Raw genomic sequence first — 23,748 nt, 5'->3', positions numbered from 1 at the left:
TGCCTTCTCTCTGCCCAGCAGAGATTCTTCAAAGGCCAACACACATACACCAAAATCGTCCCAGTGTCCCTTGGACCCTGACCCCAGCCACCCGCTGACAAGACCAAGGACATCTCCCCAGGGAAGCAGCCCCATTGCCCGGTGCCTCCGCTCACAAATCCAATCGCCACTTTCTGGAAAGTTCTCCCTCGTAAATAAATGAGACTAGAAATGGCCCATATGGATACGTAATGTTGTTAAAACCACTGATTAAGTTTTACACAACCGCGTGAGAGCAAACAAAAAGGTTTTAGCTTTTTAATTTAAGAAAAGAGGAATATGATATAATTTCAATTTGTGATAAGATGTTCTCGATATTGCGGTTTCAATTGGATTACATCCTAATGTGCTTTATAAAGTGTCAGGACGGCTGCGGATGAAGGTGTGTGTGGGATATTCTTTATTAACAATTTAATGGGCCGCGTTCGCTCTATCCGTCTTCATCAAGGGCTTCCTGGCCGCCTGGGAGGCCTCGTTAGTGCAGAACCCCAAACTCCAGGCTGGGCTTCCTCCGGAAAGGCCAGCCCGGGGGAGACCCCTAGGTGGACCAGCAGACAGATGTGCTTTGACCACCGCACCTGGTCAAAGGCTTCTGCTAGCAGGGCCCTGGAAGGCGGTGACCAGGTGCGGTGGTGAGAGGGCCCCGCCCCGCCCCGCCCCTGTCCTCTGGCTGTACCCCTCCTGCAGGGTTAGGAATCTCCAGGGAAGGGGGAGGGGGCCACCCAGAGCTGTGTCCACTCCCACACCTTGCTCCACATTCCCCGGCCCCTGAGTCCCTTGGGGTCTTCCTGACCCCCCTGAGGACACCCAGGCCTACATGGAGGTGTGGGTGACCAGGCCCTGGCCCTCAGGAACAGGGGTGGGCTGTGGGTTCAACTCCCACCCTGAGCCCTACACACACTGCTGCAGAGACTGGGGGTGGGGGTCTGGCCCAAGTAGAGGTGTGGCCCTCAGCTCTGGGACACCCCAGAAGGCCCCCCAAGGGACCTCAAGCCCTCACCAGGGCGCTGAGTCGGGTTCAGGCAGTGTCAGTCTCCATTGCTGGTGCACAGGTGACAAACTGGAGGCCACAGGGCGCGGACAACCTGCGTCACAGGTGGAACCTGGTTTGCTCGCTCCTTCACCCACCCCCCAGGGGATGTCGGCCAAGCTCTGCTCGGGGTCAGGCACCATACTAGAGCAGGGGACACACACACAGTGCGGGGACAGGCAACCCCTGACATCAAGAACCTCCACCTGAGAGAGGGACCGGACAACAGCCAAAGCCAGGTGAGCTCCAGGGGCTGAGGGACCAGGGCCCCTCTCCCAGGAGGGCACAGGGACCTGGACGGGGGACTTGGGGGTTCAGGCAGAGGGGCCTGCAACACAGAGGCCAGGGAGCTGGGAGCAGTGGAGAGGGGTGAGGCTGGAGTCCCCACAGGGCCCTGGGAAGATGGGCCACCTGGCTGAGCCCAGGCCTGGACTGTCCTTCAACCCAGCCTCTGTCTCAGACCCCTGGAGGCTGCAGGCCTGGGGACCCATGGACACAGGGCTGGGTTGGGACAGAGGCAGCCCCTCCCTAATTATCCCCCACCCTATATCCACGCATGAACACTGCTGTTCCAGGCCACTCTGGGAATAGAGAGGACTGAGCACACATTAAGTGCCTCCTGTGTACACAGGCAGGAGAGGGTGGCCCTGGGGCACCTCTGGAGATTGCCCAAGCCCCAAGTCCAGTCTGGGGTGCAGGGCAAGTTGTCCGGTCAGCTGTGGGGGGGCCGGTTCACTTCCAAGTTGGGGGCAAGCAGGGTGAACCAGCGCCACCCCGTCCCCAAGGGGCCACCCCAGGGCCCCACAGGCCTCACTGCTCCAACAGTGGCTGCTAGAGCCTAGCATCTGGCCAGGTCGGGCACCTTAACTCTGCATCCCAATGGCCAGTGTCACATGGGGCTGCAGGTGCCGGGCCCCTGGCAGGCAGCAATGTATATGTCCTGCTGGTCAGTGCTGGTCAGTGCTTGGGGGACTTGACTTTCAGGGCCCCATTTATTGAGCATTGGGGTGTCCAGCCAGTGCCACCAGGCACCCCACAGATGCTCCTGGGGTCCCCTGATGGCTGGATCCTGAGTATTGCCCTGTGGGGAACCTTGGAGCTGTGTGGCCCCAGCAGGTCCAGCCCAGGTGGCCAAGGTAGTAGCTGGACACCCTTGCCTTCCCTGTACAAAAGCCCCATGGCTCCCCTCCTGACTCACCCCCCAGGAGCACTCACGGCCCCTCAAGGGCACAGTCCAGAAGCCCAGAGGTTGACCCCAGGTTCTAGTCCTCAGCCTGCATATAATGTGCTGTGCAGCTTCAGGACACCGTATCACCTCTCTGAGCCTCGATTTCCTTATCTGAAAAATGGAGCCGCTTTGGGGGTGCGCCAGGCTGCCCCATCCCTGCTGCGTGGCACTCTGCCTCCCCCTGGTGGCCAAGATGCCACACTGCCACAAGTCCCCTGGTGGGTCAGATCTAAGGACATTGGTCTGGGGAGCCCCAGAGGCTCAGCTGCACCGTCAGCCCACCGCCCAAGCCCCTCCTGCTTCCCCCTAATACACAGAGGCTCCGGGGCCTCTGCTCAGAACTGCTCCCAGATGCCCAGGGCCCAGGGCACCAGGCCACGCTGGAGCACCTGGCCCAGGCCTGGTGACCACTCGGGCAGTCTGCCTCCCGACTCTTCCCTCTGGCCTCTCTGCCCACACTGGGCATCTTTAAGCTCCCAGACCGTGGTCCTGAGGTTCCTTTGGCCAGTCACACCCTGCCCTACCCAGGGGTCTTCCATTCCTGGGCCCGGCCACCAGTGTTTGGAACAGCCAAGGTCTCAGATGTCAGGCCACTGAGATGCACGTCTCCTGGGGGCCACATCTGAGTTCAGTTCCACAGCGCCCCCCCCCCCCACGAAGTTCATGTCCAGCCTCTCCATGCAGCCAGGAGGCAGAGCACCCTTCTCAGTGAGCGCAGGCAAGGCCCAGAGAGGGTCAGCTGCTACTCAAGGCCACAGAGCTCATCCCCTCTGGGTAGAGCTGGACTGAGGTAGAGCCCCTGGGCCTGGTGCTGGGCCCCCAGCTCACCTAAGGAATGTGGAGGAGGACATCAGGGACATCCGTCAGTTTCTTTTTTTGGTACCAGGGATTGAACTCAGGGGCACTCGACCACTGAGCCACCTCCCCAGCCCTGTTTTGTATTTTAATTAGAGACAGGGTCTCCCTGAGTTACTTAGAGCCTCGCTTTTTGCTGAGGCTGGTTTTGAACTTGCGATCCTCCTGCCTCAGCCTCCCATGTCTCTGGGATGACAGGCATGCGCCACTGCACCCATCTAGTTTCTTTTTTGAAGGCACGAGGAAAGGGAGGCACAGGCCCTGTGGCCAGAGTGCCCCTCCAGTCAGTCCCTCCTCCAGCCTAGATGCAAGGTCTGGGCCTGCCGGGCAGCTCACTCAGGGTGACCAGTCTTGCTCTTAGGGGACCAGATCTTAGGAAAGCGGAACTTGGACTTTTTCCTCTGGAGACCTGAGGAGAAGAAGGAGAGTGAGGTTGTGCTCCATGCTGGCCGCTGCCCACACGAGTCCCTGTGGGAAGTCCTTCCCTCCCACCCACCAGGGTCTTCCAGGGCCCAGAGGAGAACTGCACCCCATCCTCAGCGTGCCCACCCCACTGAGCACGGTGAAAGCCCCGGCCAGTGCCCCACACAGATCCCCAGCCATCAGCCGCTCAGCTCCCTGGGGAGTCGGCCTGGCCAGGCTGCCGTCTGGACCCAGCCCCCAGTCCCGGCAGCCCCTGCGCCCACACTGCTGACCTGAGGTACCCAGCTTCTGGATCATGTTCTGTAGCATCTGGTCTTCCTCTTGCTCCCTGGAACACAGATGGGGTGGCCATGAGGGGACAGGCCCTGGACAGGGCAGGGGAGGCACACTGTCTCTGGTCCCCTCCTACCAGAGCCCTGGCCCCACCTGACTGGGGCCACCTGCCTTCTTCAGACCAAGAGGCCGGAGCTTGACACCCCTCTCCCCACCAGGTGGACCCCTGCCCTCTCCAGGCCTAGCCCCTTAATAGTGACCTGGGACAGCAGGGGACTTGAGCTGACCACACCAGTGATCTAGGGCAGAGGGGCCCTGGGCTAACCACATCAGTGACCTGGAGACAGCAAGGGGCTTTGGGCTGACCAAACCAGTGACCTGGGATGGCAGGATGCCTTGGGCTGACCACACCAGTGGCTTGGGAACAGCAGGGGCCCTAGGCTGACCCCAACTTTGACACAGGGACAGCAGGGGGGCCTGGGAAGGTGCCTTCAGGCTCCCTCATGGGCTCAGCCTGGGCTGCTGACCCTGTGTGGACCGGACAAGGCCCTCATCTGGGACATGAGACAGGAAAGGTCCTTGGGGACAGCCCCGAGGCCACACGACCCAGCGCTGTTGCCAGAAGACACACGGCTGTGAAAATTCACATCAAAAACAAAACTTCAGATCCAGCTCCCAACTGCGCAGGCCACAGGACAAGCGACCAATGACCACGCGGCCAGGGGCTCATGAGGGACAGCTCTGGTAAGGGGACATTTCCCTCACAGCAGAAAGTTCCTCTGGACAACGCTGACCCTGAAGGCCGGGGACCTGGAGCAGGAAGGAGCTCTGTGGCCAGGAACTGAGGCGGTGGCCTGGGAGGCCTGTGTGGCGTGAGGGGCCCGCGTGAGGGACGCGCCTGAGGGACGCGCCTGAGCGCACAGGCCTCCCTCCTCCCTGGGGGGCAGAAGGTGCAAGTGAGGGCAGCCTGGCTGGGAGGGGCCTGGCACTCGGGGGGCGACGCTCCCCGGCCCCTCAGCCCTGCCCTCCCCTGGGCACATCCTGCCTCACCGGAGCCGGTCCTCGTCGAGGAAGTCCACGATGTCACTGCGGTCATTCACCGTGTTCACATACTGGCTCAGCAGCTCCTGCTCCCGCTGCCGGTCCTGGGGTGACTTCAGAGCCTCTGCAGGGACAGCCGGTCAGAGGCATCCCCACCCCGCTGGGGGACAGTGTCACCTGCCCAGCTGTGGGCTTCTTCCCTCGAGGGAAGGTGGGTGCTAAGCCCCCAAGCAGGCTCCAGGCCAGCGAGTGGGAGAAGGGACCGACCAGTCTGCATGCTGGACCCTGTCCCTTGAGCCTCCTCCCCCAGTGCTGGCCACAGTGGGACACAGAGGCAGGCGCAGGCCACAGCCACGGCAAGGACAGGGAGGGCAGTCATGGCCGCTGGGGGACGCGCCTCACCACTGCCCTCTTTTTGTCCACACCAGCTGTGAAGGGTGCCATGCGGCCGCGTTTGGGGAGGATGGAAGTCAGGCGCAGAGCCAAGCGACGTGGCCAAGGACACACGGCCAGGAAGGGAAGGACAGGGGACTCAAAGCCAGCCCTGCCTGCTCGGGCCCCTTCGCAACACCACCGGCCTCCCACGGGGGCAGCAGGGCGGCTTGGGGAGCCCGCACCCCTCCTGCCGGCCTGGGGCTGAGGCCTCCCACCCCTGCTGGCCCGCGCCCTGGGGCCCCCAGGCTGGCCTTCCTGGCAGGAGGGACACAGGACGCACCGGGCTTGGCCATCAGCCGTCGCAGTTCACCCTCGAGGTCCAGCTGCTGCTCCTCCAGGCGCTGGTCCTTGGACCTGCCGGACACAGAGGTCTGAGGCCTGGCCTGACCTGGCTGCCCCACCGGCGCCTTCTGGGACAGGCCCCTGGCCCCGGGCTGCGGGGCGCTCACTTGTACATCAGCTCCAACTCCAGCCTCAGCAGCAGCTGCTTCTCGTGGATGAGCTGGAACCAGTCCACCATGAGGCCGTCCTCCGTGTCATCTGGGGACAGAAGCTGGCTGCACGCGGAGGGACTGCCGGCTCCCAGCCCCCGCCCAGCACCAGGGGTCTCCGTCTGGTTCAGGTCCCAGGGCCAGGACATCCCCCAGGGGAGAGCTGGCCGCCAGGCGGGCACTCAGGAGGGACGGGGCCCGCTCACCTCCCTCTGCTGCCCGCAGACGCTGCTCCAGCTCCACGCCCCTGAGCTCCAGGGCGTCCAGCTGCCTCTCGATGTCCTGCACCTGCCTCTGGATCTCCTCTTGGGGGATGTAGTCAGGGTGCAGCTGGGGACCGAGGGAGGGAGGGGGACAGTTGGGTGCAGCTAAGGACCAAGTGCAGTGGGGGACGTGGGGTCCAGGCTCCAGGCCACCACTGAGAGTCCACTCACCCTGACGGGGGAGGTCACCTTCTTGCCGGGCTGAGTGGGCACAGCGGCCGGGCCCAAGGGCCTCCCTAGAGAAGGGGCAGGCTGAACTCCTGGGCCATAGGGCACCAGGCCCAGGGAGACCTGGACGTGGCCTGGACTGGTCTGACCCAGGGCTGCCTACCCCAGCCACAGGTACCTGGGCAGTCCCTGCTGGTGCCCAAAGGTCAAGAGCTCGCACAGGCCAACCCAGAACCCATCCCGCCATGTCCCCACCTTCCTCTGGATCAGCAGTGACAGACACACCCCTCTAGCACCCCTGGCCCCCCCAGACTCTCAGGCTGCCAGGACAGTGCTGCCACCCTATTCACAAAAAAGACTTGGTCCTCCAGGCCGCCTTGGCCCAGTGAGCTCCTACACATCCTCCAGAGCCCCAGGAAGCGTGTCCTCCCCAGGAAGCCTCCTTGGTCTACACCCCAAATAGGAGCACGGCTCTGGGGCTGACCTGGTTTGCCCCCAGGATGGGGCTTCTCCTCCTTCCAGCTCCCGGCCAGGGCTTCCTGCCCAGAGGGCTCCGACTGCAGCCAGTCAGCAGAAACATCAAGATTGGCAGGGATGGCCAGTCTCCTGCGGTGGACGAGGGTGGGGGAGGGGGGAGGGGCTGCCCGCAGGCAGGGGACAGAGCCGCGTGTCAGGCCAGAAGGCCGCCACTCCTGAGCCACCAGGAGCGCTGACATCACAACACCCTGGGCCCCTCCGACAGACACAGAGACCTTCAGGACCACCGCATGCTACCCAGACTGGCCACGTCCACCCACAGAGGGCAGCATCCTGACTAACACGCACGCGCTCCCCACACCCGAGCCGTGCACCCGAGTCCCATCTAGAACACACACGCGCCCGTGCCTGCCCTCCTCCAGCTGAGGACACCATTGCCCTTCCCGCCACAGTCCACGGACCCCACCCCCAAAGCGCCTGGAGCCCCGGGGTCCCTCTGGCATTACCTGAGATGCCAGACCTGGGGCTGACTGGTCTTGGTGTCCCCTCAGGCCGCACAGGGGTCAGGGTGATGCAGACACCCCCAGTGGAGTCGCCTGAGACCTTCCTGAGGGCCTCTCCCACCCTCAGCTCTGTCGGGATCCGCGGCTCCCTCAGATCCAAAGACCTGGGCAGAAGGCTCAGGGTCAGCCACCGCCCCATCAGCACAGGCCTGGGCCCCTGGGAGAGCCTCCCAAAGGACAGGTGGACAGGAGAGAGGCAGGAAGCCTGGAGAGAGGGCGCCTGGAATGTTCTGGGTGATCACCTGCCTCCCACCTCAAGACCCCTAGGGGCACACTCACCTGTGAACCCCCCAGATGTGAGCACAGGCTCAGGTAGTCACGGGTGACCAGACACGAGCCCAGGACCCCGTGTGCACGCGCACGTGAGCTGCCCTGTCCAGGAGTGGACATCTGCCCCGTTGCCTGATATCTGGGATGTGTCCCCATGTCATTCTGCTGGTGTGAGTTATTCTATGACACTCAAGATGGCATGAGTTGTCCCCTGTCACTCAGCAGGTGTAAGCCAGCTGGTGTGAACAGACCCCTGTCACTCAGCTGGTGTGAGTTGTTCCCTGTCACTCAACTGGTGTGAGCGGTCTCTGTGGCTCAGGTGGTGTGAAATGGTGCCTGTCATTTGTCTGGTGTGAGTCGGCTTTTGCTACGTACACCTGAGGGGCACAAGTGACGTGTGTTTGTTGGTGCCATGGTGCGTGCATCTGCTGGCGTGTGCCCTCAAGCACCTTGGCCCAGACCCTGTGCCCACTCGGTCCCATGCTGCAGACACCGGGCACAGGAGCGGGTCCAGGCAGGCTGAGCCCCGCCCACCAGCCCCTCACCTGCTAGCGGGGGTCTTCTTGTCCACAGGCTTCAGGCGGGCCCTCCATTCTTCTGGCCTGTCCTCCTGGCCTTCCTGGGGGCTGGCACCTGGGCCTGGGCAGACAAAGGGGGTCAAGGGCCAAGGAGACAATTCATAAGAGGGGTCTGCCCTGTCCTGGGAACACAGGGCCTCCCCCTCCTGTCTTCCTGCAGCCACCCACCCTCCAAGGCCCCCAGAGCCACCAGGCATTCAGGAAGAGCCCTGGGCTGGAATCTAGAAGTGGGGCTCCAGCCTGGCCACCCCGAGCCTCGCCTCCTCTTCTGCCATCGGGGCAGGGGTGTGTGGGGGGAGCCCTGGTCACTCATGTGCCCATGGAAGGGAACAGCTGAGCTGAGCTGTCCATCTATCGGCTCTCCTGGCTCTGACCTGACGGTGGCTTTATCAGGGGGGCTCAGCCAAAGGGATGGAAAGATCCAGAAAAACAATTTGCACAGTGCAATCCGAAAGCTCTGAGCCTGCCTGATGGTGGCACAGGAACCTCCGAGATCCACCCAGATGTCTGGAAAACGCTCCGGGACCAGAGTCTCACGGCCCTGAGACAGGAAGCAGTGCGTGTCCCCGAGCCTCCAGGAAGGGCTGGGCCTGGGGCAGCAGATCTTCATGGGGGACATCATGACAGGTACGAGCCTCACACTAGGGACAGAGCCGGCACTGGGCACCACCCAGAATCTCGACTGAGGACAGAAGCATAGGGACTGGGCTGGGCACCTGCAAGGAGAAGCAGACACTGGGTGGCACATGGTGACAGATAGTGAGGCCCTGCAGACACGTGTCACAGCCACATGGGAGCAAGCAAGGACCCAGGGGAGCTATGAGGCTGGTGTCACAAGAGAATCACAGGGTCCAGGAGCAAGAGCAAGGGCCGGGCTGTGCAACAGCAGAAACACAGGATGCAGCTCAGGGAGAAGGGCAGGGGGTCCAGCAGCCCTCACCCCTCGACTCCGCACCCCACATTAAAAAGGCTCTTACCCTTTGCAGGTGGGGCCTCCGGCTTCGGCCTAGAGACAGCACTTGTCCAGCTGACCCCAGAGGATACAGTCAAGTTCCTTCTGCCAGCCTGGGGCGATGGCCTTGACGTGCTGCCCACACTCAATGGGGGAGGCAGCTCCGTCCTTGAAGGGGGGCTACGAGCCTGGGGAGCCGCTGAATGTGAGGCTCGGGCTGCGGGAATCGCTTGTGGCCCTTCAGTTTGGGGATGGGGATTGCAGGCAGGAGTGGTGACTGGGGACGGCCTGTGGGTAAGAGATTAGGCCTCAGGCAGGGGAGGATCCAGGATCCTCTCTCAGTGTCCCAGGCAGAAGCTGCACAGCCTCTCCCAAAGCTAATTCCCAGCGTCCACCCCCGAGAGCACAGTCCACCCGGCAAAGGATGGGCCACAGGCATCGATTTCTGGCACTCGTATACATTGGTGGCTGATCTGCCACTAAAGCCAGCATTGGCTGAGATTAAAAATGTTCCCAAACACACCCCACATGGAGGCCAGGACCCAGGAGCACCAGGGACTGCCCTGTGGAGGCCCTGCCCAGAGCCACAGCTGGCCTGGGCTACCCAGCTGCACACTCAGAGCTGCGTGGGCCAGAGGGGCACAAGGCCTTCACACGGGCTGCATGGCCTGGGGCCACCGTGCCCTGCCTCGGACGCAGACACATGCAGGAAGCCCAGGCTGCTGGCATGCAGAGCCCAGGGTGGGGACACAGGCACCTCCCCGAGCCTGGAGCTCCATTCCGCTGAGGTGTCCCCAGGAAAGGCAGGTGGACCCACCCTCCTCCCATCCCCGTGACCACCCTGGGAGTCTGGGCACCAGTGTGGGCTGCAACCAAGCAGGTCTAGGCCAAAAATGCATAAAGGGGTCACACAGGCGGCAGGCACAGCATGTCACCAGCTGGGAGGGGTCTCCTTACTCGCTGGGAGACTGTGCTGGGTGGAGTTCACGTCCAAAAGGGACGCTCAGAGGGGGACCTTATGTGCACAAAGGGCCTTGTGGATGTGGTCACATTATGATATGGTCTGGCGGGAGTGGGGTCCTTTGAGAGACAGAGGAGACATGCGGGCAGGATGGAGAGATGTGGCCGCAGGCCAAGGCACACCTAGAGCCTCCTGCACCCAAAGACCAGAGGCTCCTGCCCTGGGGCCTCCCGGGGACCACAGCCTGCCGACAGCCCAAAGCCAGACTGCTGGCCTCCAGGACTGAGAGGACACTTGTGCCATTAAAGCTGCCCAGTGAGCAACTCCAGACACTAACAGTGACCGTCCACATTCTGCCATCTGCTCAAGGTCCTGGGGAAGGCACTGCACATGCGCCAGTCAGACGGCCAGTTCAGACCGGCCAGTGGGACACCCTGGACCCAACCTGTTTTCTCATCTACAAAGGTGCAGGGTCCTCTGAACCGACCTGTGTGTGCCGCACAGCAGACGCTGGTGGCAATGTCATCGCATGGAAGACCCTGAGCATGTGCCAATGACAGCCCATCACCAAGCCCAGCCGCTCCTGGAATTCTCTCCCCATTTCCCAGAAGAGAAAACTGAGGCTGGGGAATGCAGCTGTTGTGATCACAAGGCCAGGAAGGGCGGGGCCCAGAACCCCCAGCGGCCCTCCAACCCCTCTGGCCTCCGTGGACAGCAGTGACTGTGCCCTAGGTCCCCTCCTCCACCTACCTGCTGGGTGCCTGGGTGCCAGCCTGCTCCAGCCCCGGGAGGGCCTTCCTGAGGAAGCTCAGGGCCTGCTCTCTGCAGGGAGAGGCATCTGCTGCAGCGGGGCCCTTGCTTGCTGGGCCACTGCTGGGGGACACTGGCGTCTGGAGGAACTTCTCCCGGGCCTGCTGGGTCCTGGAGGCCGAGGGGGTCCAGGCTGGAGCGTCCGCTGTGCCTGGGGACCCTGAGCTCGAAAGCAGCTTGGTCTGGGCTGATGCCACTTGGGGGCTTCCCCGGCCTTGCGGTGTGGCAGGACGAAGGTCCGGGGCACTTGGGGACACAGTAGGACGCGAGCTGGCTGCCACTGCACCCTGAGCAGGAGATGACCACCCCACTGGGGAGCTGTTGGTCACACATGTGCTGACTCTGCCGTCCACAGAGGAGGTCACTCGGCTCGTGGACAGCCTGGGCCCCGCTGGGCTCCTCCCATGGATGGGAGCGGAGGGGGCTGGAGGGTCCCGTGTAGCGGGAACAAAACCTTTGGCAGTCGCATTGCCTATTACAGGCCCCTGGGCCACTGGCCTGGCCTTTGGGGCTGCCTCTCTCAGCCCATTTGTCTCCTGGGCCTTCTGTGGGGCACTGGGGGGCCAGGCGTGCCCAGGGACGGCCCCCGTTTGTCTGGAGGTTGGGCCTGGCAACGTGGGCTGTGCACAGGCAGCTCTGGGGAGGTGGCTGGTACAGACGAAGACGCACGGCTCCCCTGTGGCTCGGTAGGCCCCTGAGTGCAGTGTGTTGGAACACTGCTGGCACCTGCAGGAGAAGGTCACAGGGGCTCTGATCACTCCTTCAGCTGCTCACTGTTCATGCTTTCCCAAGAGCAAACACAGATGTACTCCACATGTCTACACATGAGGTCACTGAGTCATTCAACAAACCCTCTTCTCATGTCCGTAACCACCGTGAGTCATAGGCTCCACTGAGAATCTCCCTGGGGGCGTGTGGGAGCCCCAGAGAGTGTTCCTGTCAGCACACACACAAGCCACCCTATGCCCCACTTTGGGGGCTGACCCATCCCCAATCTTGCAGATGGAGGCCCCTGGGGCTTGCCTGCTGGGAATCCCTAGCCTGAGAGCCACAGGGTGGCTGCAGAGGGCGCTGTCAACGGCCACATGGCAGAAAGCCCCAGTGTGAAGGTCTGCGAGGGTCTAGGGAGATGGAGTCAGCCTGTCTGCAAGGGCAGTCAAAGGGTATCTCCCAGGGGACACCGGGGGGACTACATCAGACCCTGGGTGCCCCGGAGCAGTTGGGCACCTCTGGCCACCAGGCACTGATGAGACTGAGCAGGAGGATGTGGCCGGGTGGGAGGGACAGGAGCCAGGGAGGTGTGGGAGGAGGGCGGTGCACACCTGGGCACGGGGCAGGGCCTACCTGAAGCAGCTGCGGTGGTACAGCCGCCCGTCAGCCAGGTGCCGCTGCACCAGGTGCACGTGCTTGCCGCAGACCCCACAGGTGCTGCTGACCGAGCTTCCTGCCACCGCGGGGCCCTGGGGAGGTGCAGGAGCTGCTGAGCCTCGGCCGAATCTCTCCAGGCTCCCGACTCAGCCAGGGCACGTTGACCCTCCCGTCCCTGCGCCAGCTGCCCCTGGCATCTGGAGATGCCATTTACAGAGCAGAAAGGGAAGCCCCCTGAAGAGCGGCTAGCAAGGGGCCGGTCAAGGATCCAAGTTCAGGGCCTCCAGCCCAGCCCTGGGAGGGAGCGGACACCTGGCTTCAGTGGTCCTGGGGAAGAGACAGGGACCAGGGGACAGACCAGACCAGTCCCTCCTTTTCCCAGCTGGGGCACAGGGGTCCAAGCCCATTTCCAGTATGTGGGGCTCCAGCTCTTCAGAGCCCGAGGGATCACCCAGGGACAGCAGGGGGCGCCCACACCCATCCCTCGGCTCCACCTTTGGGAGTGGAGCCCATTCACAGAGCCCAGCTGGCCTGGGAATGAAGGGCCAGCCGGGGCCCTCCCATCCCCGCAGGGAAGCAAGAAGCCTGCGTGAGCCCAGAAAGGTCTGGATTTGGACTCTGCTCCACCTGCATGGCCTCTCTGGGCCTCAGTTTACCTGTCTGTATAATGGGGGTGATCATCTCAGCTGTGCAGACTTAAAGGAGTCGGGGAGGGGGGCGGCGGGGGACAGGAAGCCAGCCCCAGGAGGTGCCACAGATACAGCAGCAGCTGTCTGTGCTCTGGACCCCGGGGAGCCGCCCCCCACGGGCCTTGTGGTTTTGGGCCACACACAGCCCCACAAGCGCTGGCGGGAAACCAGAGGGAGGCCTGGTTGGGTGCTTACAGTCTTCGGGGACGGGGCCTCGGAGCCCCCGTCCTTCCTCTGGACCACGGGGTTTGTCCTAGCAGGAGAGAGTGGTGGCCCCCGGGCTGGGGCATGCGCGGGCAGCTTGGCCGGCTGGCATGGGGCCTTCCCAGAAGGTTCCTCTTCGGAGTCTGACGAGGGCCTCTTCACCCCAGCCATGCCCCCAACTGACACAAGACACACAGGGGTCAGGGGTTCCCAGCAGCTGCCACCCTGGCTCTGAAAGGTCCTGGGTCCCCCCAGAGGCTCTGGTGTCCAGCACAGGGCTGGGTGCCAGGGAGGAGTGGGGTGGACCTCCTGGGGCCCTGGCTGGGTGGGGTGGCCTGGGGCACATTCTTCCCAGGACAGCCTGGCCCACACCCCGTCCCCACTGAGAGCTCAATTTGGGGTCAGGCAAAAGGGACTTTTCTTTTCTTCACCAGGCAGGGCTGGCCCTGGGCCCAGAGCAATTCCGGGGATTTCTGGAGCCTAGAGGAGGAATGTGGGGGCGAAGGACGGAGCAGCGCCACATGTGAAGGGCCGGGGAAAGGCCCGGCCTGCCACCCTGTCTGGGCCAGCCCAGCCTCCCCAGGCCCCGGAGTCGGGACGACACGGGGGGGTCTGATGGGCCACTGGACCATGGGCATGGAAGCACAGGGGTCTGAATGGGCAGAGTGGCCCGGGGTGGAGGACAAACTGGGAACAGGGGTGAGCAGGAGCCACGCCACCCCCCCCCAGCACAGCAGTTGGGGACTGGGGGACCCAGGGCGCTCCACTGGGACAAGCCCACAGTCTCTTTAGAGGAAATCACAGCCTCGGGGGCCCCACACAATGTGACCCCCAGAAAGGCCTCCTCCCTGTGTCAGGGCAATAACACAGCCCCCCACCCAATGTGGGACAATGTGGGATGTCAGGACACTGGGGGGCTGGGACAGCCACATGGCTACAGCATAAATGGATCTGGTGGCCCCAAGAAGGGCATCCCAAGGAGACCCAGGCCCGACCAGGCCTTGGTCTCCTTCCTGCGGCCAGGCCCAGGCCAGGGGGCAGGGACTCACTGGGGGAGCGGCCCTGGAAATAGTTGTAGTACTGGGACACGTAGGTCAGGATGCTCAGCCGGTCAGGCACTTTCAGGGCCACCATGTCCTCAGCGTCCAGCAAGGCTGGGATCCCCAGCTGCTCCTCAGCCACACGGAAGGCCTGGAAGGTGGGCAGGGGTCAGCAGGAAGCAGGCCAAGAGAGCCCCTGTCCTTGGCCCCAGTCCACCCGGGAGCCAAGGCCCAAGCAAGGCAGGACACAGGCTTTGAGCCCAGAAAGCCCTGCCCGCCTGGGAGACCGGGGGCTCTGCCCGCCCACCTGGGTAAGGGACCAGGATTCCAGGTTCCTGAAGCTGCTCAAGGGAACCAGACTTGGTGGGCTCTGCTGGGGGACCTCACATCTTCCTGGAGCCTCCCCTGAGCGCCTTGTGGCCCCTCGGCCCTGTGACACCAGACCCTGTCCAGTCAGGGAGGAGCCTCTCTGTGGGCACGGCCAACACCCATCCGGGGCCTCCAGGGCCAAGAAGGGACACAAGAGCAGCCTGTGTCCTAGCAGCCTGAACCATGGGGAGGAGACATTTGAGGCTAAGAAACTGGACTGGGGAGGGCCGGGAAATGTGCATTGTAGAGCACCTGCAGCATACTGAACAGGGCCAATCTTAGCTTCAGTGCCACCCTGGCCGGCTCTGCAGCGTCCACTGCCTCCCTCCAGCAGACAACCCCCCAGGGGCTGTCCCCAAGCACCTGCTGACTGCCACCCTGAACTCCTGGGCTCACTTGGAAATCAAGTCCCCCAGGCGTGGCCGCAGGTGGCTCCCACCCCCAGGGCCAGCACCAACCCACCAAAGGTGGCCGCACAAAAGCTCCTCTGGGCTCACAGGCCTCACTTAGTCCAGGCCAGGGCCCCAGACAGGAGGGCTCTGTCTACCCTGATGATCCACCCACAGGCCCCAGACCCTGTCCCCGGCCGCCCTGTGTGGCAGGCTCCATCTGCCACTGCCTACACAACCCCCATGCGAACCCCAAACAGGGCGCCTGCCCCTCGCAGACCTGCTGCCCAGTGAGGGCGTCCTGCTGCCCTCAAACCCGAGGCTCCCATCTCCTCTGACCCCTCCTCCAAACAGGCCAGGATCCAGTCCCATCTGCGGCCACCACCATGGGCCATCCCTGCCCCTCCTTAGCAGCCCACAGGAGCAGCTCCCAGCTCGTCTCCCGGGGTCCCATCTGGCTGGGAGGGGAGGCCCAGGTCCTCCCCACACCCTGCTCGGCCTGCCCGCCCAGCCAGGCGCCCTCCAGCTCAGGGCCTTTGCCCCTCTGGTCCCTTGCCTTGGGACGCCCTTCCTGCTGACCTCCACGAGGCCTACCCAGGACCACCAAGCCTGGCCCTCCCACAGTCTCCTGGGACCCCTCTCCATCTTGGGTGGCTGGACCAGGTCCCCTTCAGGGAAGGATGCTCCCTGGCCACTCCCTGCCCCCTGACCACCCTACTGAGGAAGAGAGAGGACCAGAGAGGTTGGGCTCCAAGATCAGATGCCACTCCTGGAATGCCGGGTCACCCAGCGGAGGGCTGGCCACTGAGCTGGACAGCTATGTCGGGCCCTCAGGGGACCCGTGCAGCCAGGGGAAGACTGGCTGGGGTCAGGACCAGCTTTGAGGCTCGGCTGGGAGGGCAGGACAAGGTGGGGGACTCACCAGTTTGTTGTTCTCATATATGTTCTCCTTCCGGAGGGCACTGAAGTTTCTAGAAGATTGGAAAAAAAAAAAAACTCGTATCCAAAGCAGCTCAGAGTCCGGAGGGCAGGGGCCAGCGGGGCTTCCCCAGATGCAGAAGCCAAGGCCAGGAGATGGGCAGGAACAGACAGGCTCCAGAGCAGAGAGAACTCGGGGCTGCAGGGGGCACCAAGCTGGGCTACCGGCCTGCTTTGGCCAGTGAAGCTACCCAGCACCTACGATACTGCTGCCACCCCTCACCTGGGCAGACAGCCCAGGGTGGTCTTTACAGCTCAGCCTTCACCTCCAGTCCCTGGGGAGGCTGAGCCCTTTGCCACCACTCCTGCCCCAATCAGAGGTGGCAGAAGACAGGACCAGAGAGGCAAAGCCACCAGCCTGGGGCAGCCCAGCTAAAAACACAGCTCAGAATAAGGTTGCTTCCAATACCAAGTTCAGTGACATGGTGATATGGTGGGCCAGAGAGGACAATGTTCTCAAGGACAGAAAGATGGGGTGGACATGAGAGGTCCCAGGGCCAGGGACCGAGACAAGAGAGGGATGGAAAGTCAGGAGGCCAGGCCGCCACACTGCCCGCCTGTCAGTCCCATTATTTGCTCCTGTTTTCACGAGAGGGGTGCCGTTCTGTTCTCCACCAACACCTGCTCTCCCCACCCTTGCCTGTCCTACAGAGTGGACCCTGGGCATGTCTGCATCTCACAGATGAGGAAACTGGGCACAGAGAGGCTGCAGGACATGCTCAGATCACACAGCAGGAGGCGGGAGGTGGACCAAGCCATGGCTCCAGAGTCTAGGTGCTCCCTCTTCCAGGATGGAGTGGCGTGACCAAGTGCCCACCAGGCACTCCAACTCTTCCAGGGAGGGCAGACCCTCAGGAATGAGGCCATCAGAGCCCTTCCTGCCTCCTGGAGGCAAGGCCCTGGCCAGCCTGGACACAGGCACACCTCTGGCCAACTCCAGGACTGCACGCGCCCTCCCCAACATGCCCAGGACCACACACCACAGCCCACCCCACGCCTGGGGGACACTCTGAGCCGGGGTGATCTGGTTAAACTGTGACCCGTCCAGTGGCTGTCAGTGACCACTGTCAGGAACTGCATTGTTCCAGAAGCCTCCTGGCACATGAGAGAGGCTCAGGCCCCACACCTGACCTGCAAGGCCTCCTCGCTGGGGCCCTCAGCTCCCCTGGCCCCAAGAAGACAAGAGCCGTGTAACAGCAAGGCTGGCAGGTCAGGTGGAGGAGAGGAGGCGCTGGTCACCTGGGGCCACCTGGCTGGGACAGCCTGTCTCCCAGCCCAGTCGGCAGCAGAGGTCAGGCCCTGCTAACCCTCAGAGAGCCAGGCTGTGCCCATTGTTCGGATGAGCAAGCGGGCCAGGCAGGCCGCGGGCCACCCACACCACAGGGTCCCAGCCAGCCATCAATCTGCCCAGCGCTGGAGAGGCCTCCAGCCCTTGTGGCGAGGACCACCCCCCAGGTGATGCGTCACAGATGTCAAGACCACCCACGAGCACAGGGGCTTTCGGTGAGGAGACGGCTGGACAGATGACAGCAGGAGGGGGGGTTTCGGCACCTGCAAGGCTGGGTGGCCTCTGTCCAGTCTGCCTGGGCACTGTCCACGGGGTCCATCCCCACCCAGTGGGCCCCAAGCATGTCCAGGAGCATGTGGGTGGAGGCCCAGCTCCCCAGGTCCACCCTGCCCGCTTCTCTTCGTGCTCTTACTCTTGTTTGATTACACTTGCCATAACCATGCCACCGGTTCCAGTCAGTAAGTCAAGAAAGAATAGTCAAGGTATAGGCCAATAGTTTGGGACATTTGTAACTATTATTAAATGTTAACTAAGCAGAAACAGCTCAAAGCAAAATGCAAACTGAAAGTACAAATGCTTGCTTATGCATAAGCCAAGATACATTCTTCTATTCTAATTGTAGCTACGTAATATTTTGTTTCTTTGAATAATGATTCCTGTTTTGTAACCACAAAGTACTGTGAGCCTGCCAAAATGAAAAGTATATATGATCAGCTTCACAAGTAAAGATTGGGATCAACACCTTCACTTTGGTGTCTGTGTTGTTTCTCCACCCCTCTTTCGCCGACTCCTCACCATCCGTTCGTCTCCTGAGACCCCCTGTTGGAGCTTGTCTCCGACAGAAATTAGAGTCCTGCTTACACTCCAAGTTTCTGTTTCTTAAGATGCTGGGGATCAAACTCAAGGCACACATATAAAACAAGTGATTTGCCACTGAGTTACACCTGTAGCCCCATACACTACAAATTGTAACCTTAAATGGCTTCTATAGATAGGAAAACAGGAAATTAGAGCACTTAAACTTTATCCCAAGGGGGAGCCCTTGCCCACTTAAAAAATAATTATTTTTATATTGTCAAAGTTCACTGACATTTATATTCTATTCTGTAATCACAATTGATTTTTCTACTGTTACATATAATTAGAACAAATAAAACAATTGATTTTGTTTCTTACTTATATGTTGCAATATCTTCACAATCCTGAATTAGTTTAATTCAGAAATCTTGATTCATGTTCTAGAACATCTTGTGTTCTTTTTTTTTTTTTTTTTTGCTTGTTTGTTTTTCAAAAAATAATCAGGGTTGTTACATCTGCCAGGTTATTGCATGCTTAAGGATATCTATCCATTGCCTTTATTTGTTATCTGAAGGAAAAAATAGTTTGGGGCTTTTGGATCCCTTCAGAAGTCTGTATACATTGCTATATTCCCTTCTAGAAAGAAATATCACAGTGTAGAAGAAACCCTGTAACCAACCTTTTTTCTCCTTCGGAGATGATTTGCTATTTCTGCCTGAAATTCAAGAAAATGCCTTATTATTGGGGAAAAGAAATGTAACCAGGTTTTATCTTAGTATTGATTTTCCCCCCTAATACAGAGTACCCATTCAGTTGTCAGACCTCATGCCGTTATTTGTTCAAATTCATTTTCATCCATTCATTCTCTTCCTTTTTCCTGAAGGACAACATTATATTCATTTGAATTACTTTTTCTGCCTTCCATCTTTTTATTATCATGAAATATATACGTATAACATAAATTGACCATTTTAACCATTTTGAAGCATTAGTTCAATGGCACTAAGTATATTCACAATATTGTACAATCGTTCACCATGCAATACAGTTCCAGAACTTCATCATCCCAAAGAGAAACTGTGTCCATTAACAATAACTCCCTGCTTTTCCTCTCCCTGATAACACCTATTCTACTTTCCCTATGAACTTGACTATCCTAGGTACCTTATGTAAACGAAATCACACTGTATTTGCCCTTTTGTACAAATATCCTTGTATAAACCTGCATCTGATTTATTTTCCTTAACATAATGTTTCAAGCTTCATTCATGTTGTAACATATATCAGAATTTCATCTTTTTTTTTTAAGACTGAATAATACTCATTTGTAAGTATATAACAAATTTTGTTCATCCACTTAGCTGTTGATGGCCATTTGGATTATTTCAACCTTTTGGCTATTGTTGCCGCAGTGAACTTTGGTGTATAGGTTATCTGTGTACCTGGTCCCTGCTTTCAGTTCTTCTCAGCGTATACCTAAAGTGGAATTGCTGCAGCATATGATAATTCCATATTTATTAAAGATTCCACATACTATTTTCTACAGTGAGTGCACCAATTTAACCAGAATGTTTACCTTTATGTTATGTAAATTTTGCCTCAAAATTTTTTTTTTTCGAATGTTTTGTTCTATAGCACCCTATTCTGCCTCGTGGTTGTTATATTTTATATGAACTCTTTGAAGAAGATGTTTTTGTCCCTGTAAACTCACAGTTTCTGTCTAGTTGCTTTCTCACATAATTGGCATTTCCGGGATATCCAATAATCCTAAATAGCTTGTCTTCCTCCAAGAGAGGGAGACAATAAGCTAAGGCAAGTGCTGGTCACTGGGTGGCGCTCTGGTTTGGTTCTAGAATAGTCCCCAAAGGCCCAAGTATTAAAGGCTTGGTTCCTGGCTTGGCAGTTTTGGGAAGTGGTGGAACTTTTAAGAGGAGGACCTTGTGGGGTCTTTAGTTCATTGGGGTTGTGCCCTTTAGGGGAATAGTGGGGCCCAAGCTCCTTCTTCTTCCTCTTTCATATCTGGGCTATGCGGCGAGCAGCTTGATGTGCTGCCACAAGCCCAAAAGCAACAGGGGTCAACCAATCATGGACTGAAACCTCCAAAACCCTGAGCAAAAAAAGCCTTTCCTCTTTATGAGTTGATTATCCCAGCATTTGTTATTGTTTTGTACTGAGGATTGAACCCAGGGTGCTCTACCACCGAGCTACACCCCCCAGACCTTTTTATTTTTTTGAGACAGGGTTTCACTAAGTTGCCAAGGCTGACCTTGAACTTGTGATCCTCCTGCTTCAGTCTTCCCAGTGGCTGGAATTGCGGGCGTGTGCCAACATGCCCAGTATTTTTTATAGTAACAGAAAGTTGACTAACCAGCAGGGCTTTGAACGAGGAGCTCTGTTGCGAGTACTTGGTGGACTTTGTGTTAGGAAATAACCAATACTGGAATTTTAAATAATTTTCTTTTTGAATTGGTCAAATTCTTTCTTTTTGGTTTGTTCAGATTCTAAAAATCTCTGGCCTAGAAGTTGAAACCGTAGCTGTCAGTACTGTGGAAGCTGAGTCATAAAAAGAACAGAGATTTAGTTGTTAATATGAAAGCTGACACAAATATCTATTAAAAGACAAAAACTAAAAGTTACCTTTTTATATTGACATTATTGCCCCAAATACTGTCAGCATACATTTTAAATTTTGAGGTATTTGTTTTGTAAAATAAATACCTGAGATAGATACTCACTATAAATACAAAGTGTATTAACCTAAATATACAAAAAAGATCAATAATAATATTTTATATGACAATGAATCACTTTCCCGAAAGAAGGAGGATATTCAATATAAGAAAGAGAAAAGAACATTCACAGTAGGAAAAATCATTTACAGATTTAGAAACCATGATAAAGTTAACAGAGAAAACTATAAACTATATAGCTCCTTGGGGCAAAGGGTATATCGCCGTGGTAGAATGCATGTGGAAGCAGGCACAAGGCCTGGTTTCAATCCCCAACACCAAAAGAAACCAACCAACAAACAAAAATTGTAGCCCCTTTCTTGATCTCCAATACGATGGTGGGATTTCTTGGAATAACCAAGATATCCTTTCTACACACCATGAAGAATGAAACCACTGTCTACATAACAAATGACATGTGATTATCATTTCAAGTTTGTAGACAGGTGATAATTCTTCTATTTTATCCACGGTCATTGAAAATTCTTACTAAAATTCCTGCTAAAAGGACAGCAATAGCCACAGCTAAAGCCATTCCACGATAGAGTATCAACTGTTTCACTGTCAAGACATCCCCAATGGTTGGCACTGCATACTGGTTGTTTTCTTCCAGTGACATGAGTTGGCTGATCTGGCTCTCTGGTCTGATGATATCAGGCAAAATCACTCCATCAGTTGTTTCTCTTTCAAGGTTTGGGAGATCTATTTGAAGAGAACAGTTGGGCATTCACTTAACTACTGAGTTAAGGAAAAGGTCATTAGTGGAGTTACATAGCACAGGTTGAGAACAGAGTGTTTAAAAAAAAAAAAATGACCATTGAGCCTGGCATGGTGGTGTACACCTATAATCCCAGCAGCTCAGGAGGCAGAGACATAAGGATCTCAAGTTCAAAGTGAGCCTCAGCAACTTTGAGATGATATCCTAAGTAACTTAACAAGACCCAGTCTCAAAATAAAATATAAAAAAATGGCTGGGGATGTGGGTTAGTATATGTGAAATTACTTTACAAAGCATTTCAAAGGAAAGTCCAGAGTTGATCAGGCCAATTGTTATGGCTGAGACAAATTATATTTAGTAAGAGAGTAGAATCTCATAAACTAAACAACTCTGGCCACATTAAGTTTCAGTCTCTGTAAGGCAGAAATAGAGTATAATAGAAAATGGCCTCTACTACCTGTTGTGGTCGGTAGAGTCTCTTTAGTACCTTTTAGCCCAGCACGAATCTGTGCCTAAAAACAAAAATCACATGAGTACATGAAGTACAAATCAATTCAAGCTGGTAGTCTGATTAAAATTTCAATTTAAAGATACTGCTGAGCCTCATCAATGTTTATAGCAGCTCAGTTCACAATAGCTAAGCTATGGAACCAACCTAAGTGCCCTTCAACAGATAAATGGATAAAGAAAATGTAGTATATATACACTATGAACTCTTACTCGGCCATAAAAAGAATGACCTTCTGATTTTTGCCAGTAAATGGATGGATCTGGAGACTATCATGCTAAGGTAAAATAAGCCAATCCCAAATACCAAAGGTCAAATATTCTCTTTGATATGTGGGTGCTAACACAACAAGGGGTAAAGGGAAGAATAAAAGTTCACTGGATTAGGCAAAGGGGAATGAAGGGAAGAGAGGGGGATAGGAATAGGAAAAACAATAGAATCGATTAGACATAACTTTCCTATCTTCATATATGAATACCCCACAGTGATTCTCACCATCAAGTACATCCACAAGACTGGGATCCTAATTAGAATAAGTTATACTCCATGTATGCATAAAGTATCAAAATACACTCTATTGTCATGTACATCTGAAAAAAACAAATTAAAAAAAGAAACAAAAACAGATACTACTGAAACTACTGCTAAAGTATTACAATATCTAGTATAGTCTTTCTTGGTCCAAAAAATGCCATTTTCCCAAAGAACATAACATCAGGAAACCACAGGTTTTCTCCACATTGTTCAGCTCACCATCATAAAATAAAAAGCTGATTGTGACTACAGTTGCAAACATAATAGACTATTTACACATTGTGCCTCTTGTGTTCCTACACAAAGATAAAATGAATAAAAGATAAAGGTAAATGTGTACATCACTGTCTAAAAGTTAGTGTATGGTCCAATTTCATGTCTATATGCTCTATTCATTCAATATAATCAAACTGAGCATAGGAAAGATATACTACATCATTATTAGGCGAATCCAAAGGGATCTGAAACCCTTTGTGCAACAGCTGGTACATCTAGGCTTATCCTTGTGTCTCCTTTCTAAAAGTCCCTCCCCTAAGCCAGCCACCACCTCATCTCAAGCCTTGACACAATAAAAAGACCTCCCTGTTCAATCTACAGATACTCACGTGGGTCAACATTACAACCCTCTGCCCCCAATTACTTCCCACAGATCACTATACTCAACATCCTGCTTTGGGGTAAAAAATGGACAAAAAGTATTTTAAGAGAAGGCTAAAAAAGAGCTCATTGGTATAAATAGGAAACCATATTACTAAGTCTATTATACCAAAATAAGAATATGTCCAAGCAAATTCCCTTTGTTTTTTAAAGGTTAATCCCCTGGTTGGTAGAGTGGATCCCAATTCCGCTCTGAATTGAGAGAACTGTGCTGAAGTAGACCTTTCTTCTGTCCTCTCCATCCCCCGCCCCCCCCCCAGCATGCCACATGCATTTCCTGACTCTGTGAGTCCTGGTACCAGTGCCATTTTTTTCATTTTCAACCTTATAGATTCCTTACCACAGCATGGGATCAACTAGATCTACATATCTAAAACCACACACAGACTCTTACCTGTTCTGCAACTCTATTCCAGTTTGTCCTCAGGATGTATATCAAGTAGAAAAGGGCTTGAAAGAAGACACAAACTATCAGTCCAGACCAGAGACCTGTGGGTATAAAATGAGTATAAGAATTGAGGTTTTCTTCAAGGCTGTTCCTGTGATCATTAAAATTCTTCCAATAATAGTCCATAATCCATAGGCCAAAATTTCAACTTAAATTAACTTCCCTAAAATTTTA

At 56.4% G+C, this 23,748-nt stretch overlaps 1 protein-coding gene across 1 annotated transcript in view; it reads right to left on the bottom strand.

Moving 5' to 3' along the window:
* Positions 1-283: 283 nt before the first annotated feature.
* LOC124076386 (MICAL-like protein 2) overlaps positions 284-23,748 on the bottom strand; it is a 72,273-nt gene continuing 48,808 nt past the window's right edge. The window contains exons 5-20 of the mRNA XM_046420281.2: positions 15,839-15,887; positions 14,168-14,309; positions 13,110-13,297; positions 12,202-12,317; positions 10,798-11,583; positions 9,112-9,374; positions 8,102-8,195; positions 7,230-7,390; positions 6,731-6,886; positions 6,250-6,314; positions 6,022-6,145; positions 5,774-5,864; positions 5,605-5,678; positions 4,899-5,013; positions 3,848-3,903; positions 284-3,561 (exon numbers count right to left, since the gene is read on the bottom strand). Of these exons, the coding sequence (XP_046276237.1) occupies positions 3,485-3,561; positions 3,848-3,903; positions 4,899-5,013; positions 5,605-5,678; positions 5,774-5,864; positions 6,022-6,145; positions 6,250-6,314; positions 6,731-6,886; positions 7,230-7,390; positions 8,102-8,195; positions 9,112-9,374; positions 10,798-11,583; positions 12,202-12,317; positions 13,110-13,297; positions 14,168-14,309; positions 15,839-15,887 (2,557 nt within the window). The 3' untranslated portion in view covers positions 284-3,484. The remainder of the gene's footprint in view (positions 3,562-3,847; positions 3,904-4,898; positions 5,014-5,604; positions 5,679-5,773; positions 5,865-6,021; positions 6,146-6,249; positions 6,315-6,730; positions 6,887-7,229; positions 7,391-8,101; positions 8,196-9,111; positions 9,375-10,797; positions 11,584-12,201; positions 12,318-13,109; positions 13,298-14,167; positions 14,310-15,838; positions 15,888-23,748) is intronic.

The sequence above is a fragment of the Marmota monax genome, unplaced genomic scaffold (genome assembly GCF_021218885.2).
Source record: "Marmota monax isolate L192 unplaced genomic scaffold, Marmota_monax_Labrador192_F-V1.1 WCK01_AAM20220418_F8-fsc00397, whole genome shotgun sequence".
Taxonomy (NCBI): Eukaryota; Metazoa; Chordata; class Mammalia; order Rodentia; family Sciuridae; genus Marmota; species Marmota monax.
Note: the sequence above shows the minus strand (reverse complement) of the source record. Positions and strands in the feature narration are given on the sequence as shown.